Below are 25560 nucleotides of genomic sequence, written 5' to 3'. Positions count from 1 at the left end.
CTACTTCTTCACCTCCACGTCCTCTTCCTCGGCCTCCTCTACTTCTCACTCTTTCTGCTCCCTCCATTGTACTCCGCACACACAGCTTACCTGGATTATAGTGCTTAGGCTGATTGCAAAGTGAACTAATTATCTAAAACAGTTTTCACATGTGAAAGTGTGCCAGACAGTTGGCAAGTTAGTATAAATAATGGCCGTAAATGTGTATAGTTTTGCTAGGAGTGCGTTGATCATTTGGGAATTGAGTGTAAAGCAGTGAGTTGTGTTTACAGTTCTGCAAAAAGAGTGCTGTGCAGTGGATTGTAGCTACAGGTTTGCAAAGTGTGTGTTACAAAATGGCAAACTGAGTGCAAAGCAGTGTTTGTGCTTTTAGTTTTGCAAACTCAGTGAGTGGTTTTGCTATAATTATCAATAGTTTTAGAAATTGTGCTGTAAGAATCACAGTTAGGGTTTAAGCATTCAGAAAAAACTGTAACTTTTAAGTTAACTGAATTTAAACAAAGGCCTGGATCTGCACCACAGCGACCAACAGAGGGAGCTGTCGTGCCACTCCTGACTTCATAAGTTCTTCTCTTGGCGCCCTATCATCTGCTTTCTCTAATCCTAAAAAGATAAAGTGAAGCTCTTTGAGACCTTCTCTATACTTCTCCATCACTCTCAAAGCAAACATCACATCTGTAGTTCTCTTTCTCAGCATGAAGTTATGCTGCTGCTCATTGATCACCACCTCTCTTCTTATTCCAGCTTCAACAACGTACCATTTCTTCATGATATGGCTCAACAACATTATCCCTCTGTGGTTGCTACAGCTTTGCACATCAACCTTCGTCTTAAAAAACAATTCAAGTACATTTTTCTCCATACCTCAGGTATCCTCTCACTCTCTCCATGATTATTTTAAACCATCTAGTTAAAGAAGAATTGCACGACCCTCTCTCCTACACATTTCCATCAGGTATGTCATCTGGACGACCTTTGCATTCTTCTGTCACTCTCTGTTTATCCTGTTTAACGTAACCTAGTATTCCAGTCTGCCTTCTTCATCTCCCTCCCTATTGTTATTGCTTAAAAATCAATGCATTAAAACATTCTACATTTTATTTATTTTTTACTACTCTTAAAGATTTGAAATGACACAATTGTTTTTTAATGATGCTTTTAATCTGTCGGCTGTGTTTTCTGTTTCCGCTGGCAGTGAATGCATCATGTGGACGTTTTCGAAGCGTCATCCAATCGCTGCTCGGAGGGGCGTGGCTAAATAAACTTGGAGACCCTTGCCCTTGCTGGCTGTGGCACTGGAGTCTCTCATTCATTCAATAAACCCGTTCAGCCGTCATGTTTCCTCGTTCTGGACACACAGACGCTCACACACCTGCTGAAACCTGAGCTGTTCTGCACGAGACCACGCGCTGTCTGTCGCCTCTCCGCTGCCCTTAAATCCATCGATAACCTTTTTTATATAAGTGTTTTAGTTTAGCCCTGACGGCTGTGACAGCTGTCATGCGTCAGAGACACCGCTTTGATCTCAAATGTGATGCATAAATATTATTAACTCAACTGTCAAAGTGTGTATTTGCATATTTTGTTTTTTCTCCCGTTGACAAGAGAGAACAAAGAGAAGCTGTCCACATGTCCCTGCCACAGGGCCCTCAGCTCCAAATTTCATTGGCTACACTTTTATATCATTCGACCTATCGCGTAGGACTCACTGAGGAAACCCTAACATCGGGTTCTGTGATTGGCCTAGACGTTTGGCGCCTCTTGAATCCGCCGCAGCCGTAGTGGGCGGTGAGGCGGAGGACCAGTTTGAACAGAGTCGCTGTTGCCTAGGCGGAAACATTGAAATCCAAATAACTTTTTACAAGCAGGCTGACACCAAACTGTCCCTCATAGACGCACAGTTTCTGTGTCCTAACCAGCCTTGGAGCGAAGGAGCCGATGTGAGTTATTTCATTTACCGGCTCTGGGTGCGTGAAGCCGGGTGTTGCGCGAGCTCGGTCGCTCCCTCCTCCTGAGTTAAACTGCTAGCTAGCCATCGAGCTAACGTTACAGCTAGCCGTAACACGGAGCGAGCTAATCTGCAGCACAAAGGACGACTTTGCCCGTGTTTGTCGCATCGATCCGGATCGCTCCGTTGGATGAGGCCAGAGGCTCGGGTGGAGGTGAGAGAAGCTGTCAGTGTCCGTGGCTGTGTTCACGGTGCTTTTGTTGTGGGCTGCTCTTTGTGCTCTTGGGCGCCTCAATCTTTGTTAACTCGCCAACTGTTAGCTAGCTCGCCGGGGTACCGTGCCAATTCTTGTATCCCCGTAAATATTGACTAGCTTATAAAGAAGCCGTCATTTTTTTTAAATGACTCGGAGGAGGGTAATCATTCCGATGGATCCACCGTCCACTCGTGTTTTGGGACCTTTGTGAGCATGTTTCAGGGCTAAGGGGAAGCACATTTTGAGGGGAGCCAAACTTGGCACGACATCCGCAAGCTATCGTTAGCTCGAAGCTAGCTCACAGAAAAAGGCTGGTACAGTTTTTTGATGTATAATTTTTAGTACCTCTCATTTAATTTTCTTTCGTTTTTTGATCAAGCTTTTGAGGGTTTTATTGTGAAACTGGGGCTGGAGGTGGTGGTAAAAGTAAGTGTCACCTTAAGTTAGGCGATTGTCACATTGATTAAAGTAAAAAAGCTTCCCTCTTGTTTGCCTAGAAGCCTTGCGGGGGCGATATTCAACCACTTCCCTCACCATAAAACTCATAACATCGCCTAGAGCAAAAAGAATAGAAGTTTGTGCCGCTTACACATGACAGGAAGCTTGAGTTTCACCTGTTAGTCAAAAGTCATCTTGAGAGTCATGTGGCAGGTTTTGGATAGAGCCCTTCATCTTGAAGGTCAAATGTTTGCAGCGATTTATTTAAGTCAGGACTTTGACTAGGCTGCTCCAAAACATGCATTTGGGGTTTTTTGAACCATTCATGATCATCATCATTTATATAGCACTTTAACAACACACCAAAGTGCTGAACAATACAATAATAATAATATAGAAACTTGGCAAGACAATAAAATGAATAAAAGTGTCAGTCACCCACAGAGTTAAAAGCCAGAGATTAAAAATAGGTCTTCGATCTGGACTGAAAAACCATGTGAAGAGGAAGATTGTTCCAAAGCAACAGAGGTGGACTTGCTGGTGTGTTGGATCATTGTTCTGCTGCATAAACTGAGTGTCCTTCTCCTCCAGGATTTTCTGATAGAGCAGAATTTATGGTACCATTAATTATGGCAAGTTGTCCAGGTCCTAAAGCAGCCCCAGACCATCATTAATACTGCCACCTTGTTTGAATATTGATAAGATGTTCTTTTGATGATGTGCTGTTAGTTTGATGACAGATGTAACGGGAATCAAAGTTCTGCTTTTGTCTCATCAGTCCAGAATATTTTCATGAATTCTGAGCTCACCAGAGACAAGTGACGCCTGCAGTTCTTTAGATGTTGTTCTGTTTTGTTTTTTTGGTTTTTTTCCTGTGACAACCTGGGTGAGCTGCCAAGTAATTTGGAATAATTTTGGTGGGCCATGCACTCCTGGGAAAGTTCACTGCTGTTCCAAGTTTTCTCCATTTGTGGGTAATGGCTCTTACTGTTCTCGTGAGTCCCAAAGCATTAGAAATTTGTATTCTTTTCCAGACTGGTAGATGTCAGTGACTTTGTTTTGCTGCTGTGTCTCTAGACTGTAGCGTGATGTGTTGCTTTTGGAGATCTTTATCCTCCTTCACTTTGACAAACAGGTTCTGTTTAAGTGATTTCTTGACTCAGGTTTGGGTGTGGCTAGTGAAAGTGATTGGGACTTTCCAAGAAATGTGATTATTCCCAGTTTGTTCATGACTTACAAGGGGGGCAGTTACCTTTTCTGTTCTGAGGTCAGGTAATATGAAATTTGAAATTATTTTTGTAAAACGCAGAGTTCACATTCTCTGGAACAAGAAGGGAGAGGAAGCATTCGGTTTGTCATCAGTTCAAAGTCTGCTTCCATGATGATGTGGGAGTCCACTCGTGCCTATGAAACTAGAAATATGAACGCTGAGTCCGGTGCTGAAGTGGCCTGCCTGCAGTCCAGACCTTTCTCACCATAATTCATGCTCAACGTTTGGAGGATAATGAACCAAACAACACAACAAAGACCATCCAGACCTGTTGAGCAGCTAGATTCCTTTGACAGGAATGGGAAAACATTCCTCTCCAGAAAGTCCAGCAGCTGCTCTCCTCAATTCTCAGACATTTACAGGCTGATTAGAAAATACTTTTATAGCATTGTTGGTGATTTTTTTTTCCCCCCTCACATCTGTACAGGAAAACCAAGCACAGTTTACCAATCTCGGTATATCCATACTAAGGTTGGGCGATATGTCACAATTTTCCAATCGTCAGTCCAACAATCACTGATGGGCGACATATTCGCGCATGTGCACACTTTTTGATGGGCGGGGCAAAGTAATCATGCATGAACTGATTTGTGTGTTTACAACACAGAATAAGTCCAAACATGGACAAACTAGTTTCCCAAAAAAACGCTGTCAGCGTTAACACGGCTTGAACGCGGTCATCACAATTAAAATCGTTAACGCTCCCAACACATCTGGAGCGCAGAATGAACAAAATTGGGACAAACTGCCGAAATGCGTTGACGGGGACATTTCAGGGATTTTGACTCAGTCTGGGATCCAGATGGGTTAATTGTTAATCGTGTTAGTCATGTTGACGGCGTGTTAGCGCTCACAGCACAAAAAATATAAAGTCACCATTCTGGGATTTCTTTGGCTTTAAACCAGATGAAAGAGGTGAACCTAAGGATGTAACCAAAGCGGTGTGCTGCAGACGTATAGTGTGAGCAAAGTACTCAAGCACGACTAACTTGCATGAGCATGTACGTGTCCACCATCCGGCTGACTATGCTAGGCTATCACCAGCTTCTGCAGCTCCATCAACAAGCATTTGGGCGCACTCTGAGGTGGGGGCATTTGCTCGCAGATGAAAGAGGGTGCGGTTAAAACGGCGCTATTATTTATTCATTTTTTTGCTGTTGACTGCTTCTATTAGCTCCATCATTATTAGCAAACTTACTCATGGGTAAATAAATAAATGGCTCTTGTAAAAACTTGGATCTGGTGCCCACTGAGGCTGAGCCCATCGTCAATAGTCCATATATTCGTCCAATCACCCAACCCTAATCCGTACGGGATTAAATTGACTCAGTGATAGTCTTGCTCCATTTTGTGCGCAAATCCAACCCTTAAATAAGGTTATAATCGCCTGTTTAGATACTGATTATATGCATTACTGAGACGGTGCCTAATAATCTCTCCACGTTTTAAATACTAATAAGACACAGCAGTGAGTTTACTGTGTGAACATCCCAGCACATTTAACTTGTCCAAAGGGGCTTCAGTGTATCTCTCTTTATTTTCTGTGCTGTGAAATGTGTCAGGCCGGTTCAGTCGTCCACATCTCCATGACGGCCGTCTGTCACGTCTAATCTGAAGTGTGAGGTTTGAGTCAGAGACTCACGGTTACTGACTGACTGCCGGGCAGCAGATGGATCGACAGACGACTGCTGTCATTCACACACAGTCATTAAAAGAAAGGATGAGAACGAGGACTTGGCAGAGGAGGTGCGAGGAAGTAATCCACCTGTGCTTGAATCTCTCCGGGGTTGGCACTTGAATGGTAACGTGAGATTGAACAGAAGGCATTTGAATGCTGGCAGCGAGGTTTCAGACGTTTGATTTGCAGCATATCATTTTTACATCAGCTGTTGAAAGAAAAGAAAATCAGAGGTTGGCTCTGATTGTTGGACGTGAGGTGAAGTTTATTATCTTAACAAATGTATGTTTGGTTTGCATGTCTGGGGCACCAGATCCAAGTTTGGGTTGTGCCAAGAGGAACATTTTATGCCTAAATTATTCAATTATATAGATAAAGTGTTTTGGCCCTACAGTCCAGTCAAGAAAAGTGTGAAAATATGAGACCTGAAGGTGTCGTGTTCAGGATCCCTAATATCTTCCTGTCTGGCTGCAGGTGAATCATGGTGCTGACTGGGAAGCGTTCGGAGAAAGGCCCCGCCTGCTGGAAGAGGAGGGTGAAGTCTGAGTACATGAGGCTTCGGCAGCTGAAACGCTTCAGACGGGCCGACGAGGTCAAGGTTCGTTTACGCACTCACACACAGACACACACAGCAGCATTCATGCTGCAGTTATTAAGAGAAGTTGGGTCTGTTTGACTATAGTTTTTATTTTTTTTAAGAGCACTAGCTGAGGTTGTTTTGGAGTAAAGAACAGATTTATTTATTCGCCCAAAGTTTTTAATCATGAAAGTGGAAACAGGAAGTGTCCCACGGTGTTTGGGCCGGTGATTGCTTTGACTGACTAGACCAGCCGGGGCTGTAAACTCTGTGATTGGCTCTCTGAGAGTTGTCCTATAAATGGTGTTAAAATGGAGAAGAGATGGTTATCAGGAGTCTGATGGATGACGGTGCTTTTGTCTCACTACGTAACGTTTTCAGTACTTTAAGTTGTTTTCACAGCAGCAGTTTCTCACAGATTTAGGTCTCGTTAGTGACGTTATGGCTCCTTTAACCTTTTTCCGTCAGAAATTAAAATGAAAGCTGATCCAAATTAAAGTTTACGTAGCTGAAGGTCCATATAAAGGCTTCAGCACGTGCTGTTTATTTGCTAAAATGGTCACCTGGCTCACCTGCACAGGTACGATCTCTGCGGGTGGTAACACTGAGGGAGAGTGAAGCTGGCCCTGTGTTTTGTTCTGTGCACTGATATAAATTTCCTTTAACTCTCACAGAGCATGTTCAACAGCAACCGTCAGAAAATCATGGAGCGAACTGACATTTTGAACCAGGAGTGGAAAACCCGGCGAATCCAGCCCGTTCACATCATGACGTCGGTCAGCTCCTTACGAGGGACTCGAGAGGTGAGCGGTTGATACTGGTATCAAAATACTTCTTCCCCCAGGCTATTCGGGGCCTGAACCAGGTGTAGGACTGGACTCTCCCAAACACGTCACTATAAGACTGGACTCTCACACACGTCACCACCACACGTTTCCTATAATCCTATAATTCCTATAATTTATAATCCTTATCTTTATAATCTCTTCTGCTATTTGCACATTCCTTACTGTAAATTCCTAAGTTAATTTGTAAATTTTTGTAGTAAATTGTAAATATTGTAAAACTTTTCTTCTGTCATTTAATGGTCGGGCATTGTACAGCTACAAGCATTTCACTCCCATGTCATACTGTGTATGGTTGTGTGTGTGTGACAAATAAAATTTGAATTTGAAATTTGAATTTGAAAAAAAAAAAAAAATACTCTAAAGGCTCAGAGGGCGGTGTCCTGACTGTAACGCACGCTTCCTCTGCAGTGCACCGTGGAGAGCGGCTTCTCCGAGTTCCCTCGACAGGTCATCCCCCTGAAGACTCTGAACGCCGTGGCCTCGGTCCCGGTCATGTACTCCTGGTCGCCGCTACAGCAAAACTTCATGGTGCGTACAAAGCTTTAAAAGCTGCACTTTGTGAACAGCTGAGGCTGGGATTCAGGACAGTATACTACAGTCACAGGTGGCTGAGAAGCTGTGTGTGTGACGTTTCTGGGTTTCCTCCTGCAGGTGGAGGATGAGACGGTGCTCCATAACATTCCCTACATGGGAGACGAGATCCTCGACCAGGACGGGACTTTCATCGAAGAGCTCATCAAGAACTATGACGGCAAAGTCCACGGAGACAGAGGTGAGGGTCAGTGGGCGCAGGAGCAAATGGTTTGAGAGCCAAAGTAGTAATTAATGAAACTTCATCTGATAATCAGTCTGAAGGCAGCAAAAACAGTTACTGAAATGTGACTAATCAGCTGATGGATCAAAGCGCTTTGTTTGTGGATCTTAACCCTGGAGAACCCATGGGGTCAGAGCCGACCCCATGGGTTCTCCAGGGTTAATATAAAGAGCAGAAAAATGGTTTAAAAACGACTGTACGGCAGCAGTTTATCAGAACAAGAACAAGACAATAATTTCGAGTCGTACATGAACACAGGAGCCTCTAACTTTTCAGCGTTTTTTGTTGTGTTTGCATTTTTTAACAGCTCATTTGCAGGATCTAGACCTAGCATGGCAACAGGAAAAACCATTTGAAATGCTGGCGTGTCTCCTCTCTGTTAGCATTAAGCTGCTTCCATAAACATATGGGTCATTTTGTTGAAGCAAAGTGTCTGTCAGGGTGGATGTTTGGCTTCTGGAGCCTCGTTAGCATTAGCCACCTTTTTCCTGAGAGCTCAACCTGCTGGAACCATACGATGGATTTTTCTGGCAATACTTTATTTCTTCAGGTAGTCGGTCATCTGTAGCATGTGTTAGCTGTGGTGTGTTAAACTTTGTGCACAGACGATGGATTTTTTTCCTTCCTTTTCGTATGCACTCATTTCCCTATGAAAATGAGTTGCTACCAAGCATTGGTGCAGAAAATAAATATTTTGTGCGTAACATTGTGTGCAGTCACGGTGCCACTGCTCTGAGGAACAAAGTTGTTTTGGAATCAACATTTCACTTTTCATTCAGACTCGAAACAAACTCGTGCCGGTCAGAGTTTTCTATTAGGAATAAAAACAAAACTGAATTCAGGAAGTCTAGTAATGAACTTTTTCCACAATTACCTTCTGTAATCAGTTTTGGTTGTTTTCCATTACTATTGAGTATCACTTAATGTGACAGATCGTTGCAGCTGAAAGTCCTGTGCTGCTCGGTGCTCGCATGGCTTCTTGTCAAACTCGGGCTCCTGTGTGGGCGTGCTCCAAAGTTTCTGAAAGAGAGATTTCTGAGTATGTGGGACAGAAAAAAACTAGCAGAGATTAAACGTTTTATCAAAACTCTGCACAGCAGTTTGTAATGTGAGAGCTGATGCAGCACAGCTGTTTGCTGTCCTCCCTCAACATCTGAGAGAAACCGCAAAACCAGGAATGTGAACGTGCTCGTGTGGTTGGTCAGTGTGGTGTCTCATCAGGAAAACAGTGCGATGAATATTTGCTTTGTATCGTCGTCTCAGTAGAAAGAGAAACTGCTCCTCTGCTGCTCTGTAAAACTATCTATCCTGTGTGTTGTGTTTTGCAGAGTGTGGCTTCATCAACGACGAGATCTTCGTCGAGTTGGTCAACGCTCTGGCACAGTACAGTGACAACGAGGATGATGAGGAGGAGGAAGAGCAGGACTTTAAAGTGGACAAGATGGACGTGTGTGATGGCAAAGAGCACCCAGAGGAGCCCCGCAAGGATGGGCTTGTTAACAATGAGAGTAAGTCCTGAGATGTTGGAGCTGTACTGCAGTTAGAAACGTGTAATAACCAATGAAGACGTGTTTGTGCTGACCTGCTGTAAGGGGGTAGCATTCACGCTGGTCCAGCTGACAGTTTTGTGTCCTGATGGAAAGCGTGTGTGTGTCGTCTCCAGGCCGAACCAACAATGACACCAGCAAGAAGTTTCCCTCTGACAAGATTTTTGAGGCCATCTCCTCCATGTTCCCCGACAAGGGCTCCCCCGAGGAGCTCAAAGAAAAGTCAGTGGGTTTGTTTGTGTGCGAGTGAGTCGGTACTGTGACGATAACAGAGGAACTGATTCTAATACGTGTCATGAAAGAAGGTCAAAGAATTTATCCATGAACATAAAAAGCACCTGGTTTCAAGTTGATCTCCTCTCGAGAGATTTCAAGAAGTCCTGTTTTGGCGCTTTGGTCAGATGGGACGAGGCGATGACTTTAAAGGGCGTATTGACAGCAGGTGATCTCACTGGTGTTTGGAACTCAAAGTCCAGTTGGTGCTGAGATTGCTGCATGTTGTGTCACTGGAGACGATGAATCCAGTCATTGCTCAGATGGACTCAGGCGTGATGTTGTCCTGGTGGTTGTTAATTTTGCCAGAACGTCAGATGTGTGCTTCCTACAGCCGCGGCTGTCTCATGTGTGAGCTAAAGAGGACACACACACACACAGATGAGTGCTAATGTTGAGACAAACTGATGATGGCGTGCATCATTAAAGGCGATGCACGTTTTTGTACGAGGAAACGTCAGGACAGGTCTGATTTCAGACTGTCTTGGAAGCCTTTCAGGACCACTTTGATTCATTCTGTAAACACACAGACGTCATGAGCTGCTTTTAAAAAGATTTGTCAGTAATACTGATGTTGTTCAGGATGATCCAGTATTTAAAATAACTGTTTAGCTGATGGTCTGTTCCATATCTTCTGTTTGTTTACTTGAATGTTGTTTATTTACTGTTCATGCCTCAGCAAACAGACTTTTAATTATAACAACATTAACCTGTTCTTAAGTGTTTAAAATGTTGATTATGATGTAAAATATATACAAAATATAAGAGCAGCAGTTGGTCTTATACGTACTTTAAAATATTTGTACAATACTAAACTCGAGATTTGACTTAATTTCAATTTAATACTTCAAGACTTACCACAGAACCAAATCCACCAGAGCTTATATTTTACATGCTGTGGAGCCATTTTTGGGAGCATTTCAAGTTGCTATACCTCAGTACAACCGTTATAACCAGATTCTAATAATATGATTGCACTAAGTCCATAGCAACTACAAAAATAGCCAAAAAGTGCAATGAACTACAAAAAATTGAAAATCATTTTTACTTTTCTTTTTAAACACATATTTCTTGTTAGAGAAAATTTTGCTATCCAAAAAGGTTGTACAAAATAGTTTCCAACCACAGGAAATGTGTTTTGAGTGTCTTCATATTTTTATTTTTGAGCTACACCAATTTTTATATACTGCAGGAAAAAGGAAATTTAATATAATAATGCAAATTTGCAAAAAAAAAAAGCAGCATGTGCATCAAAACAAACTATTTCCAGAACTCTTTGGCCTTCTAATCATCCCAGAAACTACACAGAAAATCACCAGTATAGGCTTATAAGGCTCTGAAGGGGGAAACTGGCATAAGTTGTAAGTACAGTTCCTCCGGTTTCATATGCAAAACCATTATTGTGCTAGCTTACGTGGTCGCAGTGCTACCGCTTTAAAAAGAGTCGCACAAAATGAGCGGCCATAAAGGGTTAAACGCATCACGTTAATTTGGATCAGTTCATAAATATAAAATCATTTTTCAGAAACATTTAAACCTCGTGCATGTGTTAGCTGGAGCATTAGTGCAGACTGGAGTCAGGCTCGTTTGTTTTGACCCACTTGGTACTAAACCAGAATATTTAGTGGCTGAACTTTGACTCACAGCTCCTCTGTTGTTGTGACAGCAAATCTCACAAAGTGTGTGTGTGTGTGTGTGTGTGTGTGTGTGTGTGTGTGTGTGTGTGTGTGTGTGTGTGCACTGTACTGCATTCATCGGTGTCTCTGCAGAGCTGTGGAGTACTTTAATAAACTTAATATCAACATCTGTTTAGGGCTGAACGATTATGGAAAATAATCTAATTGCAATTTTTTGCCCCAATATTACGATTGCGATGCGATGCGATTATTTTTTAAGGTCTTTGTCTTCTGTATTATTAAACAAAGACAAGCAATACATCATATAGTATGGCCAATACTATATTACATTAATTTTAAACTGTTCTTTCCTGGAAGACAGACCTCTGTTATGATGACATGAGGTGATGCATGAATTGATGACTGACATTTTTATTTAACTTCTTCAATCACAACAGTATATTTGAACATACACAATAGTTTATTTTTAGCTTACAAACATCTGAGCATAAAGTTCTGACAAGGAACCCTGGTGTAAACATTAAAATGAAAGTCAGTACAATGTGCAGATTGCAGAAATATACATAAACAAAATCAGTGGCTTTACCACACTCAGTTTTTCCACATCTGTGAACTACTAGACAGTCATTCAATTAAAAAATAATATTAAATAAATAAAACTAATAAATAAAAAATACACACATCTTACTGATCTCTGCAGTCAGTAACATTACACATAAAGTGCAAACATAATAGCAATTGTATAAACACACACACAAACACGCCTTTAAAGTTTAAAGGCGTGAAATTGGACGGTCTAGTTCTGATTAGCGTCACCGCTGTCTCGGTGGAGTTTAATAAACTCGGCCGTCTGCTTCTTGCTATCTAAAATATAACCAGACACTGGTGTAAATTCTCGACTGTCTCATACTTCTGTTTAATAAGTTTTCTGTTTGACGTTTAGTCAGCTGTGTGGAAACCAAGGAGGAACCCACCCGGGGGATTAATAAAGTTTTATTTTATCTAATCTAATAACTTTAATCTCAGCCAAACCGATTTACTCACGAACAAACAAAACACTGAAAAAAGCCCAACAATAACATTTTTAGGTTGTCTAAGTGACTTATATATTACGTTTAACCCGAGCAGCGAAACTCCGCGGTGATCTGAAAATGATGTGCCGGGAGTTGTGCCGTTCTCGGCCGCATCAGTAACCCTCGAGCTCCCGGCTAGCTGTCGAGCTGGTGGGTAGCAGACGCCTCTGAAAACGTCGAAGCACTTTTGCAAATATGGGATATCTTGATAAACCGAGCAGATATTTGATGTTTACACAACTACTTTCTCGCCTGAAAATATGTTAAAAGTTTATTTTGTGACCCAGAAAGATTAGTATGAGTAATTTTAAAACTTAGTAGCGGCCGCCATTGCTGGAAACTGGAGTTTGGCTGGGCCGCGCTATGAATTCTGGGATATGGTAGTAATTTGGACAGCCTTCGGCACGTCGCTGTGACGTAATCGGTCTACAAATGCGGCCTCAGGAGGATGCAGCCCATGAATTTGGACATGTCCAGAGTATAATCGCAGCCTTTGCGGTTAGAAAATTGCACTTGATCATGTCGCGATATTATCGCAAATGCGATATATCGTTCAGCCCTACATCTGTTCATGTTAAATGTTATAGGAGGCGAGGGGGGCGGGTTTAAATCTGCTGTTTTGGTTTATGGATTTATATCTTTAATCTGACAGACTTTAGTTCTTGTGGGTGTGACTCTTAAATCCATTGTTACACAACACCAGGTGTTTCCTGTTTACGTTCAGGTCTGTGTTGTGAGACAGTGTTACAGCACAGAGCAGCTTTACAGTAACAAACTGATGGGATGTTTTAACCTGATAACTCAGTGATGCGTGTTTGTCTCACTGCGTTCATCTGACTTAAGTAAATTTGATCTCTCTCGTGTGCGTGTTTGTATTCGCAGGTACAAGGAGCTGACTGAGCAGCAGCTGCCCGGCGCCCTGCCGCCTGAATGCACGCCGAACATCGACGGTCCGAACGCTCGCTCCGTGCAGCGCGAGCAGAGCCTGCACTCCTTCCACACTCTGTTCTGCAGACGCTGCTTCAAATACGACTGCTTCCTCCACCGTTAGTGCACAATAAATACACTTCACAGCAGTTCCTGGTTATACAGGCTGGACTGCTACCTCAGAGATCTGTGTAACTGTCACTGTGATGTGGTCACATCAGCCTGCAGAGTGACGTTATCACATCTGCAGCTCACCTTCATCAGTACTAATCAAACTTTCTCTGATATGTTCCCACCTGAAAACCAAGAAGTTCACTCTGTTCCCCAAAAGTTATCAAACCTTATCTTTGGAGTTTTAATGAAATAAGAACTCTAACCTCACATTAACTCATAGTCCAGCCAGTTTTAAGAATCTTGGGTATAAAAATGGCCTCAAAGCTTTCCATTAAAAACCTGACAGTCATAAAATAACTTGTGGTAATGATTCCTTTAGTTTGATCGTGTCAGTAAAGTAAAGAATAAAACATCACATCCTAAAAAGACTCTGCTCGACTCTGTGCTGATGGTGTTATAAACGCTGCTCGACATGTCATGTGATCGACGCTGAAACGCCAGCAGCTTTTTTTGATATTGGCACCAACCTGAGTTTGTTTTTGTTGGCAGTGTTTGCATCATATAAAATCTTTAAAGGTCGGAGTCTTTGCTTGTTTGACAGATGAGGCTGTTGAATTCCTAGAAGCACTCATCTCTCTCTCTCGTGTCTCTTAGCTTTCCATGCAACTCCCAACACGTACAAGCGGAAGAACTTGGAGAACCTGGTGGACAAAAACCCGTGTGGCATCGACTGCTACATGGACCTGGTGCAGGCGAGTCGCTGCTTTTCTTTTAAACTGAAACAGAAAAGTTATAAAATATATTAACACTCTTCCTGTTGCTTCCTCAGGACGGCATGATGAGGGAGTACGCCACAGGCGTGGGAACCGAGCGGGCAAAGACGCCCTCCAAGCGTAACGGGGGCCGGCGCCGCGGTCGGCTGCCCAACAGCAACAGTAACAGCCGGCCCAGCACCCCCACGGTGTCCTCTGAAACCAAAGACACGGACAGCGACCGCGAGGGCAGCAAAGAGGACGAGCGAGACAACGACAAAGACGACGAGGACAAGAAGGACGAGACCACCAGCAGCTCAGGTGCAGACGGGCGGTTATTACAGACGGTAGAAGTTCAATGTTAACAGGGTTACAGACGTCCGTCTGCAGAGAAGACGCAGAGTCTCTGTTTGTCCATCAAACCTAACAGAAACGTTTCTGCCTGTGAAGCGCAGGCTTCAGAGCAGCGATGACCTCAGAGAGTCAATGAATCTGCCGACGCAGCAACAGTTCTGTTTATTTTCATGAAGCTATTAAAAAGCTGACATCACATCTCCTCCCTCGCTGTTCTAATTACAGCTCTGATGGGACATTAAGACTTCTGTTATGTCCCTTATTGTCTTTAATAGATCTTTGAAGGAATTGGCAGCAGAATTTAACGCTGGAGCACACAGAGACAGCCAGAGAACCTCAAACTTGATCTCTCAGGAATTCTTTTTCCTGGGAAGTTAAAGTTATTTCCTCTGAGGAGGGCGATTCCCAAACAGCAGGCACATTCATTTGATGCTAATTTAGGACTTTGGATAAATAAAAACCACCAGCTGGAGTGATGTCTGTTTCTGAGCCCCTTTTAAACAAAGACTGTAACATTGCTGCTTCATCAAGACTTTAAAACTGTGATTAGCCCAGACTGTAGAAGAGATCCTGCTGCTCCTGTGAGGCTCTTTGAGTCGAGCATCTCTTCATCCGTGCAGTAACCTGCACCGTGCCTGCGGTTCACCGATGAGAGGCTGAACGCTGGAGCGATGCTCTTGGTACCAGCTGGGTCTTCCCCTCTGCATGCAGCCCCCTTGTTGTGGGAGGTTTGTTTGACAGCACAGATGATTGTTTGCACTTCAAAGCTGCTGCAGATAAAGTCACAAACACGCGATGTAAACAGCAGACGTGACGACAATAACGGCCTGGAGTTCATACAACGTTATGACACTCTCACTCTTTTCCTTCCTTCCTGTCGTTACTGCACAAACTAGTTTGCAAGCAAAGCAACAGGCAGCAGCAGTGAGTCTTCATACAGTGCAGGCACACGTGGTCATGTGACGCTTGTACTTCAATCATATTGGTGCACGGAGACATTTGAAGTTATTTAAATTTAGGCTCAAAGAGATCGATTTGACCAGGAGTCACTGTGACATCAAATCAAATCACTTTTATTGTCACATCACATGTGCAGGCACACTGGCACAGCACATGCGAGTGAAATTCTTGTGTGCGAGCCCCACAAGCAACAGAGATGTGCAAACACAACAACACAAACGAGCAAAATACAAGAATGGCCAACCTGAAACTAATAAATATATGTACAATATATAATAGTGTATGCATTTCTGGATGTGTATACTAAATATTTTCCTGTGTGTGTGTGTGTGTGTGTGTGTGTGTGTGTGTGTGTGTGTGTATACACATTTTTACAAATTAAATAGTAAAAAAAAAAATAATAATAATAATAAAATATATAAAATATACAGAGTTGAATATGTGCAGAACAAGTGGCATTTATATACAGTGTGGAGTGCATAATGTTAAAGTTCCAGTAGTGAAGCTGAGGTGTCTATGACGTGTTCAGCAGTCTGATGGCCTGGTGGAAGAAGCTGTCTCTCAGTCTGCTGGTACGGGACCGGATGCTGCAGAACCTCCTTCCTGATGGAAGTAGTCTGAACAGTTTATGGCTGGGGTGACTGGAGTCCTTGATGATCCTCCCCGCTTTCCTCAGGCAGCGCTTCCTGTAGATGTCTTGGAGGGAGGGAAGCTCACCTCCAATTATCCGTTCAGAGCACCGCACTACTCGCTGGAGAGCTTTGCAGTTGTAGGCGGTGCTGTTGCCATACCAGGTGGTGATGCATCCAGTGAGGATGCTCTCAATGGCACAGTGATAGAAGGTCCTGAGGATGCGGGGGCTCATGCCGAATCTTTTCAGTCTCCTGAGAAAGAAGAGGCGCTGCTGCGCCGCCTTCACTGTTTTGTTTGTGTGTACTGACCACGTAAGATCCTCAGCCAGATGTACACCAAGGAACCGGAAGCTGCTCACTCTCTCCACAGCAGCGCCGTTGATGGTGATGGGGGTGTGTACTTCTCTGCACCTCCGGAAGTCCACTATCAACTCCTTTGTCTTTGCGACGTTGAGGGTGAGATGGTTGTCTTGACACCAGTGGGTCAGGGCGCTGACCTCCTCCCTGTAAGCCGTCTCATCACTGTTGGTGATAAGACCCACCACTGTAGTGTCGTCTGCAAACTTCACAATGATGTTGGAGTTGTTAGTGGCTGTGCAGTCGTAGGTGTAGAGTGAGTACAGGAGAGGGCTCAGTACACACCCCTGTGGAGCACCAGTGTTCAGTGTGATGGGGGATGAGGTGATGCTGCCCAGTCTGACCACTTGGCGTCTGTCAGACAGGAAGCTAAGGATCCAGCTGCAGAGGGAGCTGCTCAGTCCTAGATCCTGCAGTTTCCTGTCCAGCTTCGAGGGAACGATGGTATTGAATGCTGAGCTGTAATCTACAAACAGCATCCTCACATACGTGTCTCTCTTCTCCAGGTGTGACAGGGCAGTGTGTAGTGTCAGGGCTATGGCATCATCAGTGGACCTGTTGTGGCGGTATGCGAACTGTAGAGGGTCCAGTGAGTCGGGTAGTGCAGAGCAGATGAAGTCCCTGACCAGCTTCTCGAAGCATTTGCTTACGATGGGGGTCAGGGCTACAGGTCGCCAGTCGTTCAATGAGGAGATGGTGGAGGATTTGGGTACAGGGACGATGGTGGCCATTTTGAAGCAGGCTGGGACTACAGACAGAGAGAGGGAAAGGTTGAAGATGTGCGTGAACACTCCAGCCAGCTGAGCCGCGCATGACCTGAGGACGCGGCCGGGAATCCCGTCCGGACCAGTAGCTTTGTGTGCGTTCACCTTCCTGAAGCACCTCGCACATCCTCCTCAGACACAGTGTGCGCACTGACGTCATCCGCGGTGCGCACACTGTCCGGTCTCATGGTGTTCGCTGTGTCGAATCTAGCGTAGAATACGTTTAGATCCTCACACAGAGAGGCCGTGGTCTGCGGTGTGCTGGTTTTCCCTCTAAAGTCTGTGATCGTGTTTAGTTCCTGCCACATACTCCGAGGGTTGTCAAACTGTTGTTCCACCCTGTCCCTGTACTCACGTTTGGCTGCTTTGATCGTCTTCCGGAGTTGGTAATGTGCGTGTTTGTAGTCCGATGTGTTCGCGGAGGCAAAGGCGGTGTTCCGTGCCGCGCGAACATCTCCGTTAATCCAGGGTTTTTGATTTGGGAAGGATTTGACTGTTCTGGATGGGACGACATCTTCCACGCATTTCCTGATAAATCCACAGACTGAGTCTGTGTATTCATCAGTGTTTGTAATAAGAAGCCTTTTTGTTTTCGTTTATGGTTTTATCTAAAGATTATTTCTCTTGGCAGTCGAACTTTAGGTTGCACTGCTCGGCTGTTTATCTTAGATCCCTCGGAGATGTTTGTCCTTCTGAGGAAATTTAAGCGAGCTCAGTTTCAGCCATGAGACCATCGCGCTCCTTGTTTTATGACACAAACCTTTACCACTGCTGTCTGTTAGACCCTTCCCTGAAAGTAGGACCCTCGTTTATGACCTGTCAAGATCCTCACAAATACAGGTTTATTTCCTGCGGCGTTGGAAACGTCCTCAGTGTTGATTTGATGTGTGCAGAGGGAAACTCGCGCTGTCAGACTCCCGTGAAGATGAAGCTGTCCGGTGAGGCCGAAGCGGTGGAGTGGAGCGGCGCTGAGGCGTCTCTCTTCAGAGTCCTCATCGGGACGTACTACGACAACTACTGCGCCATCGCGCGGCTCATAGGCACCAAGACCTGCAGACAGGTGAGCTGCCGGTTCATCGCACTCACCGCCGTCTGTTTCAGCTCGTCTTAACTGACCCTGGCTTCACGATCACACTCGGTCTAACACGCCGTCTGTACTGGGTCCTGCAGGTTTACGAGTTCAGGGTCAAGGAGTCGGCCATCATTGCTCGCGCTCCCGCTGAAGACGAGGACACGCCGCCGAGGAAGAAGAAGAGGAAGCACAGACTGTGGGCTACTCACTGCCGCAAGATCCAGCTGAAGAAAGGTCAGAGGTCACAGCAGCACAAAAGTTTACAATAGATTACATCTGCTGACACGTCTGTGAGATCAAGTCAAACTGGAAGTACTTTAATCCTGCTTTCTTTATAATGGTCAGCAGGGGGCGCCGTGTTACCTGTGCAGAAGCACAAACATTTTCCTCGTCTTTACTTTTTGTCATGTTTGCTCCCTTTAAAAGGAGAAATTATTCATTCATATTTGTTTTTGTTTTACGGTGTTCACACATAAAGAGTTTGTTGGTGGAAGGTTGGACAGTAAGGTTTAAACCAAAGGAAGATGGACGACTGGAAGCAAAGCTCGGGCGTTGATGCTGTTCAGAGAAATCACAAGCACACAACTCGCTCTGTTCTTAAACGCCACATCTGACCTCTTACAGATGGCTCATCCAATCACGTGTATAACTACCAGCCATGTGACCACCCCCGTCAGCCCTGCGACTCCTCGTGTCCCTGCGTCACCGCGCAAAACTTCTGTGAGAAGTTCTGCCAGTGCAGCTCGGAGTGTAAGAACTTTTATTTTGAAAAACGAAGTAACCAATCTTTGAGTGTGTTTTCACTGGTTTGCTTTTCCCGTGTTTGCAGGTCAGAACCGCTTCCCGGGCTGCCGCTGCAAAGCTCAGTGTAACACCAAGCAGTGCCCCTGCTACCTGGCAGTGAGGGAGTGCGACCCCGACCTCTGCCTGACCTGCGGCGCCGCCGACCACTGGGACAGCAAGAACGTGTCCTGCAAGAACTGCTCCATCCAGAGAGGCGCCAAGAAGGTAACACGTGCAGCCTTTAATCATCGTTCACTAAAAACAAAACATTTTATTGTGAAATCAAACGTTCTAAAAGCGCCGCCTGATCTGTTCCCGTCCCTCAGCACCTCCTGCTCGCTCCGTCAGACGTGGCCGGCTGGGGCATCTTCATCAAAGAGCCGGTGCAGAAAAACGAGTTCATTTCGGAGTACTGTGGAGAGGTACGGCTGATTGATGGTGGTCGTTTAACCTGCTTTTTTAGACCTGGTTAGAAGTTGAAGAATCTTTGATCTGATGCTGCGATTCTCACTGTGGCCTCTGGTGGGCTGTGACGGTACTGCAAGAGGGCTGCCAGAGGCCATTTACATCATTGCTAAAGGAAGGTTTGGTGTCTGCAGAGGAAAACTGTATCCTGTTTTGTCTTATTGTTTTACATTGTAATGTGTTTTTGGGTGACTTCATTTACTAAAGTCAAGCTCCCCGCTGTGTGGAGCCATGTCCCAAAGGGCCGTGCACGTGCTGGAGTCACAGCTGAATAAATGTGCTCACAGCTGCGCGTTAAACGTCCAACACGTTCTGTTGCAGATCATCTCTCAGGACGAAGCCGACCGCAGAGGCAAAGTCTACGACAAATACATGTGCAGCTTCCTGTTCAACCTGAACAACGGTAAAGCACAGCACGGATAAATATATCTGTTACATCTGAGGTCTTTCTTCTTTATTTTACTGCATTCAGCTCAAACGCGTCTGATCTGCTGAATAAATGAATTCTTCCACTCTTGTTTTTGAGGATAAAGTCAGAAATGCTCTCTTCCTTCCAGACTTTGTTGTTGATGCCACGAGGAAAGGCAACAAGATCCGCTTCGCCAACCACTCAGTGAACCCGAACTGCTATGCAAAAGGTACAAAGACCAGGTCGCGGGAGCTTCCTGCTGCTTCCTGCCTCTCTGTGGTAACTCTGCTTCTCCTCTCTGCAGTGATGATGGTGAACGGCGATCACAGGATCGGGATCTTTGCCAAGAGAGCCATCCAGACCGGAGAGGAGCTCTTCTTCGACTACAGGTCAGTGAAGAAAAAGTCAAATCGCTGACTGAGAGAGTCCTGAGGTTTTATCTGAGTGACGATGGAGACGAGGCTGTGATCGTGTGATCATCGCTTTTTTTTTGGTTAACTCTGCATGAAAGTAGTTTTGCTGTGTTTGTGGTAAAACAGGTCAGGGTCACATGGAGGTCTCAGCTGCAGAACAGCTCGGTTAATGTTTCAAAGTGCTTTGAACACGCCTTCATCTACATACATCACCTGCAGTCAGTGTCTCACACTCAGAGCTCTTCGTGTTGTACTTTAAATGTCTTTGTATTGGAGGATTTCTTTAGTTTTGACTCTCATACAGACGCAGCTTTTGGTCTGTGTGCAAAGGTTCCCTGTCATCCAGGTCAGGCTGTTTAAGGGTCACGTGATGACTCTGGATCTCCTCCAAGAGGTCAGGATGTTGAATAACCAGGAGTGCCGTCAGCTTTTGATGGCACTCGTTCAAAAGCAGTCAGATGAGAAGTTTAGCTGCTTCAACTCGAGTCCTAAAAGTTTTCTTGGTCTGGCTTTTTTGAAACCGTGTGTGCATATCAAGATTATTATTAAAAAAAGGTCAGTTTTTCTGCTTTTGTGTCTTATTAGCATCAGAAAACATTTCAAAGGTTTGTTTCCTGTTCCTCAGGTACAGCCAGGCCGACGCTCTGAAGTACGTCGGGATCGAGCGTGAGATGGAGATCGCCTGACCGGGACTTCCTGTGTTTTTCAGTGACACAAAGGCCTTACACACACACACACACAAACAAACCACACCCTCACTTTCAGGAGACTCAGACGATTCGTCACAACGCCACAAAGCTTCAGGAAAAACAAACCGGGGATATTTGAAGCTGATATTTGTTGTTGTCTGAGTTTTTGAGAAACTTGTCATGTTTTTTATCCTTTGATTTGTCGACAAATCTTCCTCTTTGGATTCATAAATCTTCCCTCTGCTGAAAGCGCACCGACAAAAAATATATAAATATCTGTTATCTGTCTCATCTTTGAGTAAAAATGTTCTGGAGAAAAAAAGCCCGACTGTTTTTAAAAGTTCTCAGTTCAAGCTTCAGGGACCAAAATCCTCCACCAGCCACTTTCACACCGCCGACCAGACTGTTTGTACTCCTCGTGTGTGCGTGTCTGTGTGTGTGTGTCTGTGTGTGCGTGTCTGTGCGTGCGTGTGTGTGTGTCGTGTGAACCTGTCACTCCTCAGAGCGCCGCTTCACTGTCTGTCTGTAAATCTGGAGGTCGTTCACGAAGCAGCGTCACACTGAAACCAGCTGACCGCTAAAAACAAAGTCGATGAACAACAGGAATATTTTAAGAATAAAAGAAGCTGTACGTTAAAGATGGACACGGCTGTAGTGCAGTGGGCTGCTGGCTCTGTGAAGGCGTTTTGGTCACCGTTTAATTTTTTTTGCTTTGTTTTTGAGCCAGAAGTGACAAAATCTGGATGAGAGGATTAACTCTTCAGTTACGAGGTTAAGGGTCGGTTGTCAGGCGGCAGGTGCACAGGTGCACCCACAGACAGGTAACTGCTGGCTAACGGTTAGTGACTGCTAACAGCACAGACGGAGCCCAGAGGCCGAGCTCGAAGGCTCAGATTAGCAGTTAGCGTCCATTCTGTAAATAGTACAGAAAGTTTAACACAGGTGAGTGTGGAGTGGGGCGTGTAGCTCATTCTCACTGGTTTCACTGGGCTGATGTTGGGAAATGCTCAGATCAGACATCACCCTCCAGGACTGACATCAGTGTGATCTCCACTCGAGGCTCCTAAAGTGAGTCGGTCCTTTTGTTTAACTCGCCTGTTTGGATTTTCTTTAGGGTTAGAATTTGGGGGTGTGGCTTATTTAACAGGTGAGCCTGTAATTGAAGTTTGTGACCTGAACCTCTGGATCATGTTTGTGCAGTTTGGAGCTTTTTTAATGCAGTTAAAACATCTTTGTGGCTCAACTGAAGATATTAGTGCTGCTGGCATTAATTAGCAGGTATCTGTCGGAGACGCAGGTTTGCTTGAGTCGGAGCTGCTGGACACGCCCACTGAACAGCAGGTGTAGCACCTCTGACATGCTCTCGAATCCTCAGCCTCTCCCTCTGAGCACTGATGTATTTTCAACACGATGATTAAAACCTGACGCCATCGTTCACTCGTGTCCTTAACCGCCACACTGCAGCGACTTCTGAGCATGAGTAGAAGCGGCTTTGTGGTGCTGCGGTGGCGTGCGAAGCAACCACTGTGGAGGGCGCACTGACTGTGTCCCAGCCGGGCTCTCCATCAGCGGCCGATCTGGTGCTAACGTTCATTTTTTCCAAAGGAACAAAACTAACGAGCCGAAACAAACGCGATCACCGGCGCGTCGTCACGCTGCAGACCGAGGGACTCGAACTCGTTTAAAGTCCAGATTGTTCCACTTTGTCCAGGTTCAGACGTTTATGTGCATGTTTACTAAACCAGTCGGTGATAAAAGTGACGGGACGCCGTCTCCGTGTGTCCACATTTAAACGAACGTCTACGCGCTGCCTTCAGAGACGACTGTACAGAAAAACAAAGACGGGCAGTTCTGATATTTAATGTTTGATCTGTAGAGAAAAACAGTTTCTTTGTAGTTCAGTGGTTTGTGTGTTAGTTACTTTAGTGTAAGTAATCCAAGGCCGTGGGTGAGATCTTCATCAGAGGCTGATGAACTGATGAAGATTCAGGTGAAACTGATAGTTTAGGCTCTCGTGATGTGATCCATCCTAAAGATGTCCTGCAGCGTGTCGTAGAGTCGCTCTTGTGGTTGTTCTTGTGCTGAATTTGCTCCAAACGAATCCCAGGCCTCGTTCTCGATCAGTCTCCGATTCCTCTGGCCGTGTGACTCGCACACACCGCGACGTGAAAAGCGAGGTCCGGCGTCCGCCTCCAGCTGGACGTGACTCTGCTTTGTGACGCCGCCTCTGCTTCAGGTGCTTACGTGAAAACTAAGCCGGCCCGCTTTCCTTCAGCCAGGCACTTGACCGCAGCCGCCGGGCGAGCCTTTCAAATCTGGGCGGAGCCTCAGTTTCATGTCCGAGTGCTTTTTGACTCGGGTCGGGTTTTCCCAGCATCCTCAGCAGCGCGCTGAGGTTCCTCTGTTAATCAGGAAACAAGTCTTTTTTTGTATTTGACTTACGCACATTTAATCAAAGTTTTCCCAGCATCCTCTCTGCCTCCTTTGAGGCGTTTTCTATCTTGTGTATACCACCTTTAACTTAAGGATGTAATCACAGCACTAACGAGCCGTCAGTGTTTCGAGCTGAAGCTGAGCTCAGCCACAGTCTGAGGTCTCTGCTTTAATTCATCTCAGTTGGATTTTGACTGTTTGAATTTGAACAGCTTAAAAAAATCGTCAGATAATTCAGTGACTTGAGTTTTACTTTGAAAAACTCTCCTTCCTCTGCACTCTCCCTGATCCTTCCTCCTCCTCTTCCTCCACAATGTGAATCTTCTCTTGTGGGAATTCTGGTGCTCGGAAAGACCCCAAAGTCTGACCAACTCGTAGCAATACCAGCCTCCCCCCTCCTCCACCTCCCTTTTCTTCACCTGTAATTTATTACAAACGTCACAGAGAGCGGAGTGTCGTCTGTAGTCGTCGGGAGACTTCAGGGCCTCTGAAACCTGGTGCTTCACTCGCAGGTTCCCACGTCGATCTGTGCGGGAACCTTTCGTGTTTTTTACTTTTACTGCTGATGCAGATGTTTGTAGCAGCTGCTTTCTAATCAATGAACAGATGTGTAAACGCTGCTGTGACTGGAGGGCTGAGGAGCGTCTCTGAACACGGAGGAGATTGGGGAGCGGTGCTCCTCGGCTCTCCCCGAACTGAAAGCTGCGGGTGTATTTTCTTTTCTTCTTCCTGTCAACAGGACCACGTCTCTCCTCTGATCACACAGGTGCTGATTTTGTAATGTTTACAGGGGTTTTTGTTGTTCAAAGTGTTGCAGATTAAAATATTATAAACTGTTCCCAGTGTCGGTTTTCTTTCTTCATGTAGTCAGAATAACCTATGATCATACTCTTTAGTGGAAAGAAACACAAGTGTACATTAAACCTATAACACCACTGATGAGCAGCCTGAGAGTAGAAACACGGCACACTCTCAGATCTATGAGACTCGCTTTTATTGCTGGTGCAAATATTGAAATAATCCCAAAATAAAGATACAAAAACTTTCCTAGAACTCGTCTTTATTTAAATATCCCTGTGATTGGACAGATGCTGTTCCTGTGAACGTGTTGGCTGTCAGGTGAATGAACCCTGGGTCAGCTTATGGGTCTGATAAGACGGAAGGAAACGATGCTGGAGCCAACATGTAGTTCCAGCTTCTGATTGGTCTGTTTCAGGGTTTTAAACATGTGACTTCCTGTTGGAGTCATTGCACTCACTCACGTAGCCAGGCTCCTATGACTCAAATCCACTCAGTGACATTTCACACCCTTAATGCAGGGGTGGGGAACTCCAGGGCCGGTGTCCTGCAGGTTTTAGATAAAAGTGATTTAAATGATCTCAACATGTCTTGAAGTTGTCCAGAGGCCTGGTAATGAACATGTGATTCAGGTGTGTTGACCCAGGGTGAGATCTAAAACCTGCAGGACACCCACCCTTGAGTTCCCCACCCCTGTGTTAATGGGTAACTTGGGCTCCATTTGTTAAATATAAACCTAATTATCTGTTGACATCCCTGATAAACTGATTGTTAGCATTTAATAAATTCAAAGATCTGCAGGAACTCTGTGGAATAAAGTTTGTCAGGTTCCTTAAATGAGATGTGGAAACTCCAGTGAGGACATTTCAGTTTCAGATTTGCGTCTTTTTGTAGTAAATCTCACCTCTAATCTGCATGAAGCAGAGGAACTTGTTTCCTACTTAGTCACCACCACCCAAAGTGAAAGTCTGCTTCAGATCCGAGGTCTCAGGTTTCCCCTCACATCTTCCAGGCTGCCCAGTGTTCGAGACATCAGCCTCATTTTTGATAAACACTTTGTGGTGCTCAAAGAAATCGAGAGCCTCTAATCCCATTAAAATATCCAAAAACACTCATGTGCTTTTTTCATGCAGGGACTATTTTCTTTCTGTTGTCTACATCCGCTCAGTGTGAGCCCTTCATCACAGGTAAAACTTTAAGAGCTGCAGTTCCTCCAACGACCGCTTGGAGGCTCCATAAGTCTCCACCTTTATATGATCTTTATTTAATAACTCACCTG

At 44.9% G+C, this 25560-nt stretch overlaps 1 protein-coding gene across 2 annotated transcripts; it reads left to right on the top strand.

Annotated features, from left to right (window-relative positions):
- Window positions 1-1732: 1732 nt before the first annotated feature.
- ezh2 (enhancer of zeste 2 polycomb repressive complex 2 subunit) lies at window positions 1733-24321 on the top strand. Of its 2 annotated transcripts, none has more exons than XM_086305661.1 (19): window positions 1733-1940; window positions 6065-6188; window positions 6842-6970; window positions 7424-7543; window positions 7667-7787; window positions 9158-9337; window positions 9493-9598; window positions 13242-13405; window positions 14055-14152; window positions 14230-14473; window positions 18113-18279; window positions 18390-18525; window positions 18916-19041; window positions 19121-19299; window positions 19401-19496; window positions 19861-19942; window positions 20097-20177; window positions 20253-20337; window positions 20987-24321. In XM_086305661.1, the coding sequence occupies exons 2-19, from the start codon at window positions 6072-6074 to the stop codon at window positions 21045-21047; spliced, it is 2292 nt and encodes a 763-aa protein (XP_086161787.1). In that variant the 5' UTR covers window positions 1733-1940; window positions 6065-6071; the 3' UTR covers window positions 21048-24321. The 2 variants fall into 2 exon arrangements, with proteins under 2 accessions (XP_086161787.1, XP_086161786.1); XM_086305660.1 differs by having other exon boundaries at window positions 1734-2162.
- Window positions 24322-25560: the final 1239 nt, after the last annotated feature.

The sequence above is a fragment of the Aulonocara sp. 'chitande type north' Nkhata Bay genome, linkage group LG9, assembly GCF_057382095.1.
Source record: "Aulonocara sp. 'chitande type north' Nkhata Bay isolate Kocher_YH1m ecotype deep benthic linkage group LG9, A_spYH_male_GT1.1, whole genome shotgun sequence".
NCBI classification, from domain to species: Eukaryota; Metazoa; Chordata; class Actinopteri; order Cichliformes; family Cichlidae; genus Aulonocara; species Aulonocara sp. 'chitande type north' Nkhata Bay.
This window is presented reverse-complemented; position numbering and strand designations above follow the sequence as displayed.

Bases quoted from the DNA above. Each gene is read 5' to 3' on its own strand.
- ezh2 (XM_086305661.1), top strand. From the start codon at position 6,072: ATGGTGCTGACTGGGAAGCGTTCGGAGAAAGGCCCCGCCTGCTGGAAG. The intron at 7,788-9,157 runs GTGAGGGTCAGT...TGTGTTTTGCAG, and splicing joins CAAAGTCCACGGAGACAGAG to AGTGTGGCTTCATCAACGAC. The intron at 20,338-20,986 runs GTCAGTGAAGAA...CCTGTTCCTCAG, and splicing joins GAGCTCTTCTTCGACTACAG to GTACAGCCAGGCCGACGCTC.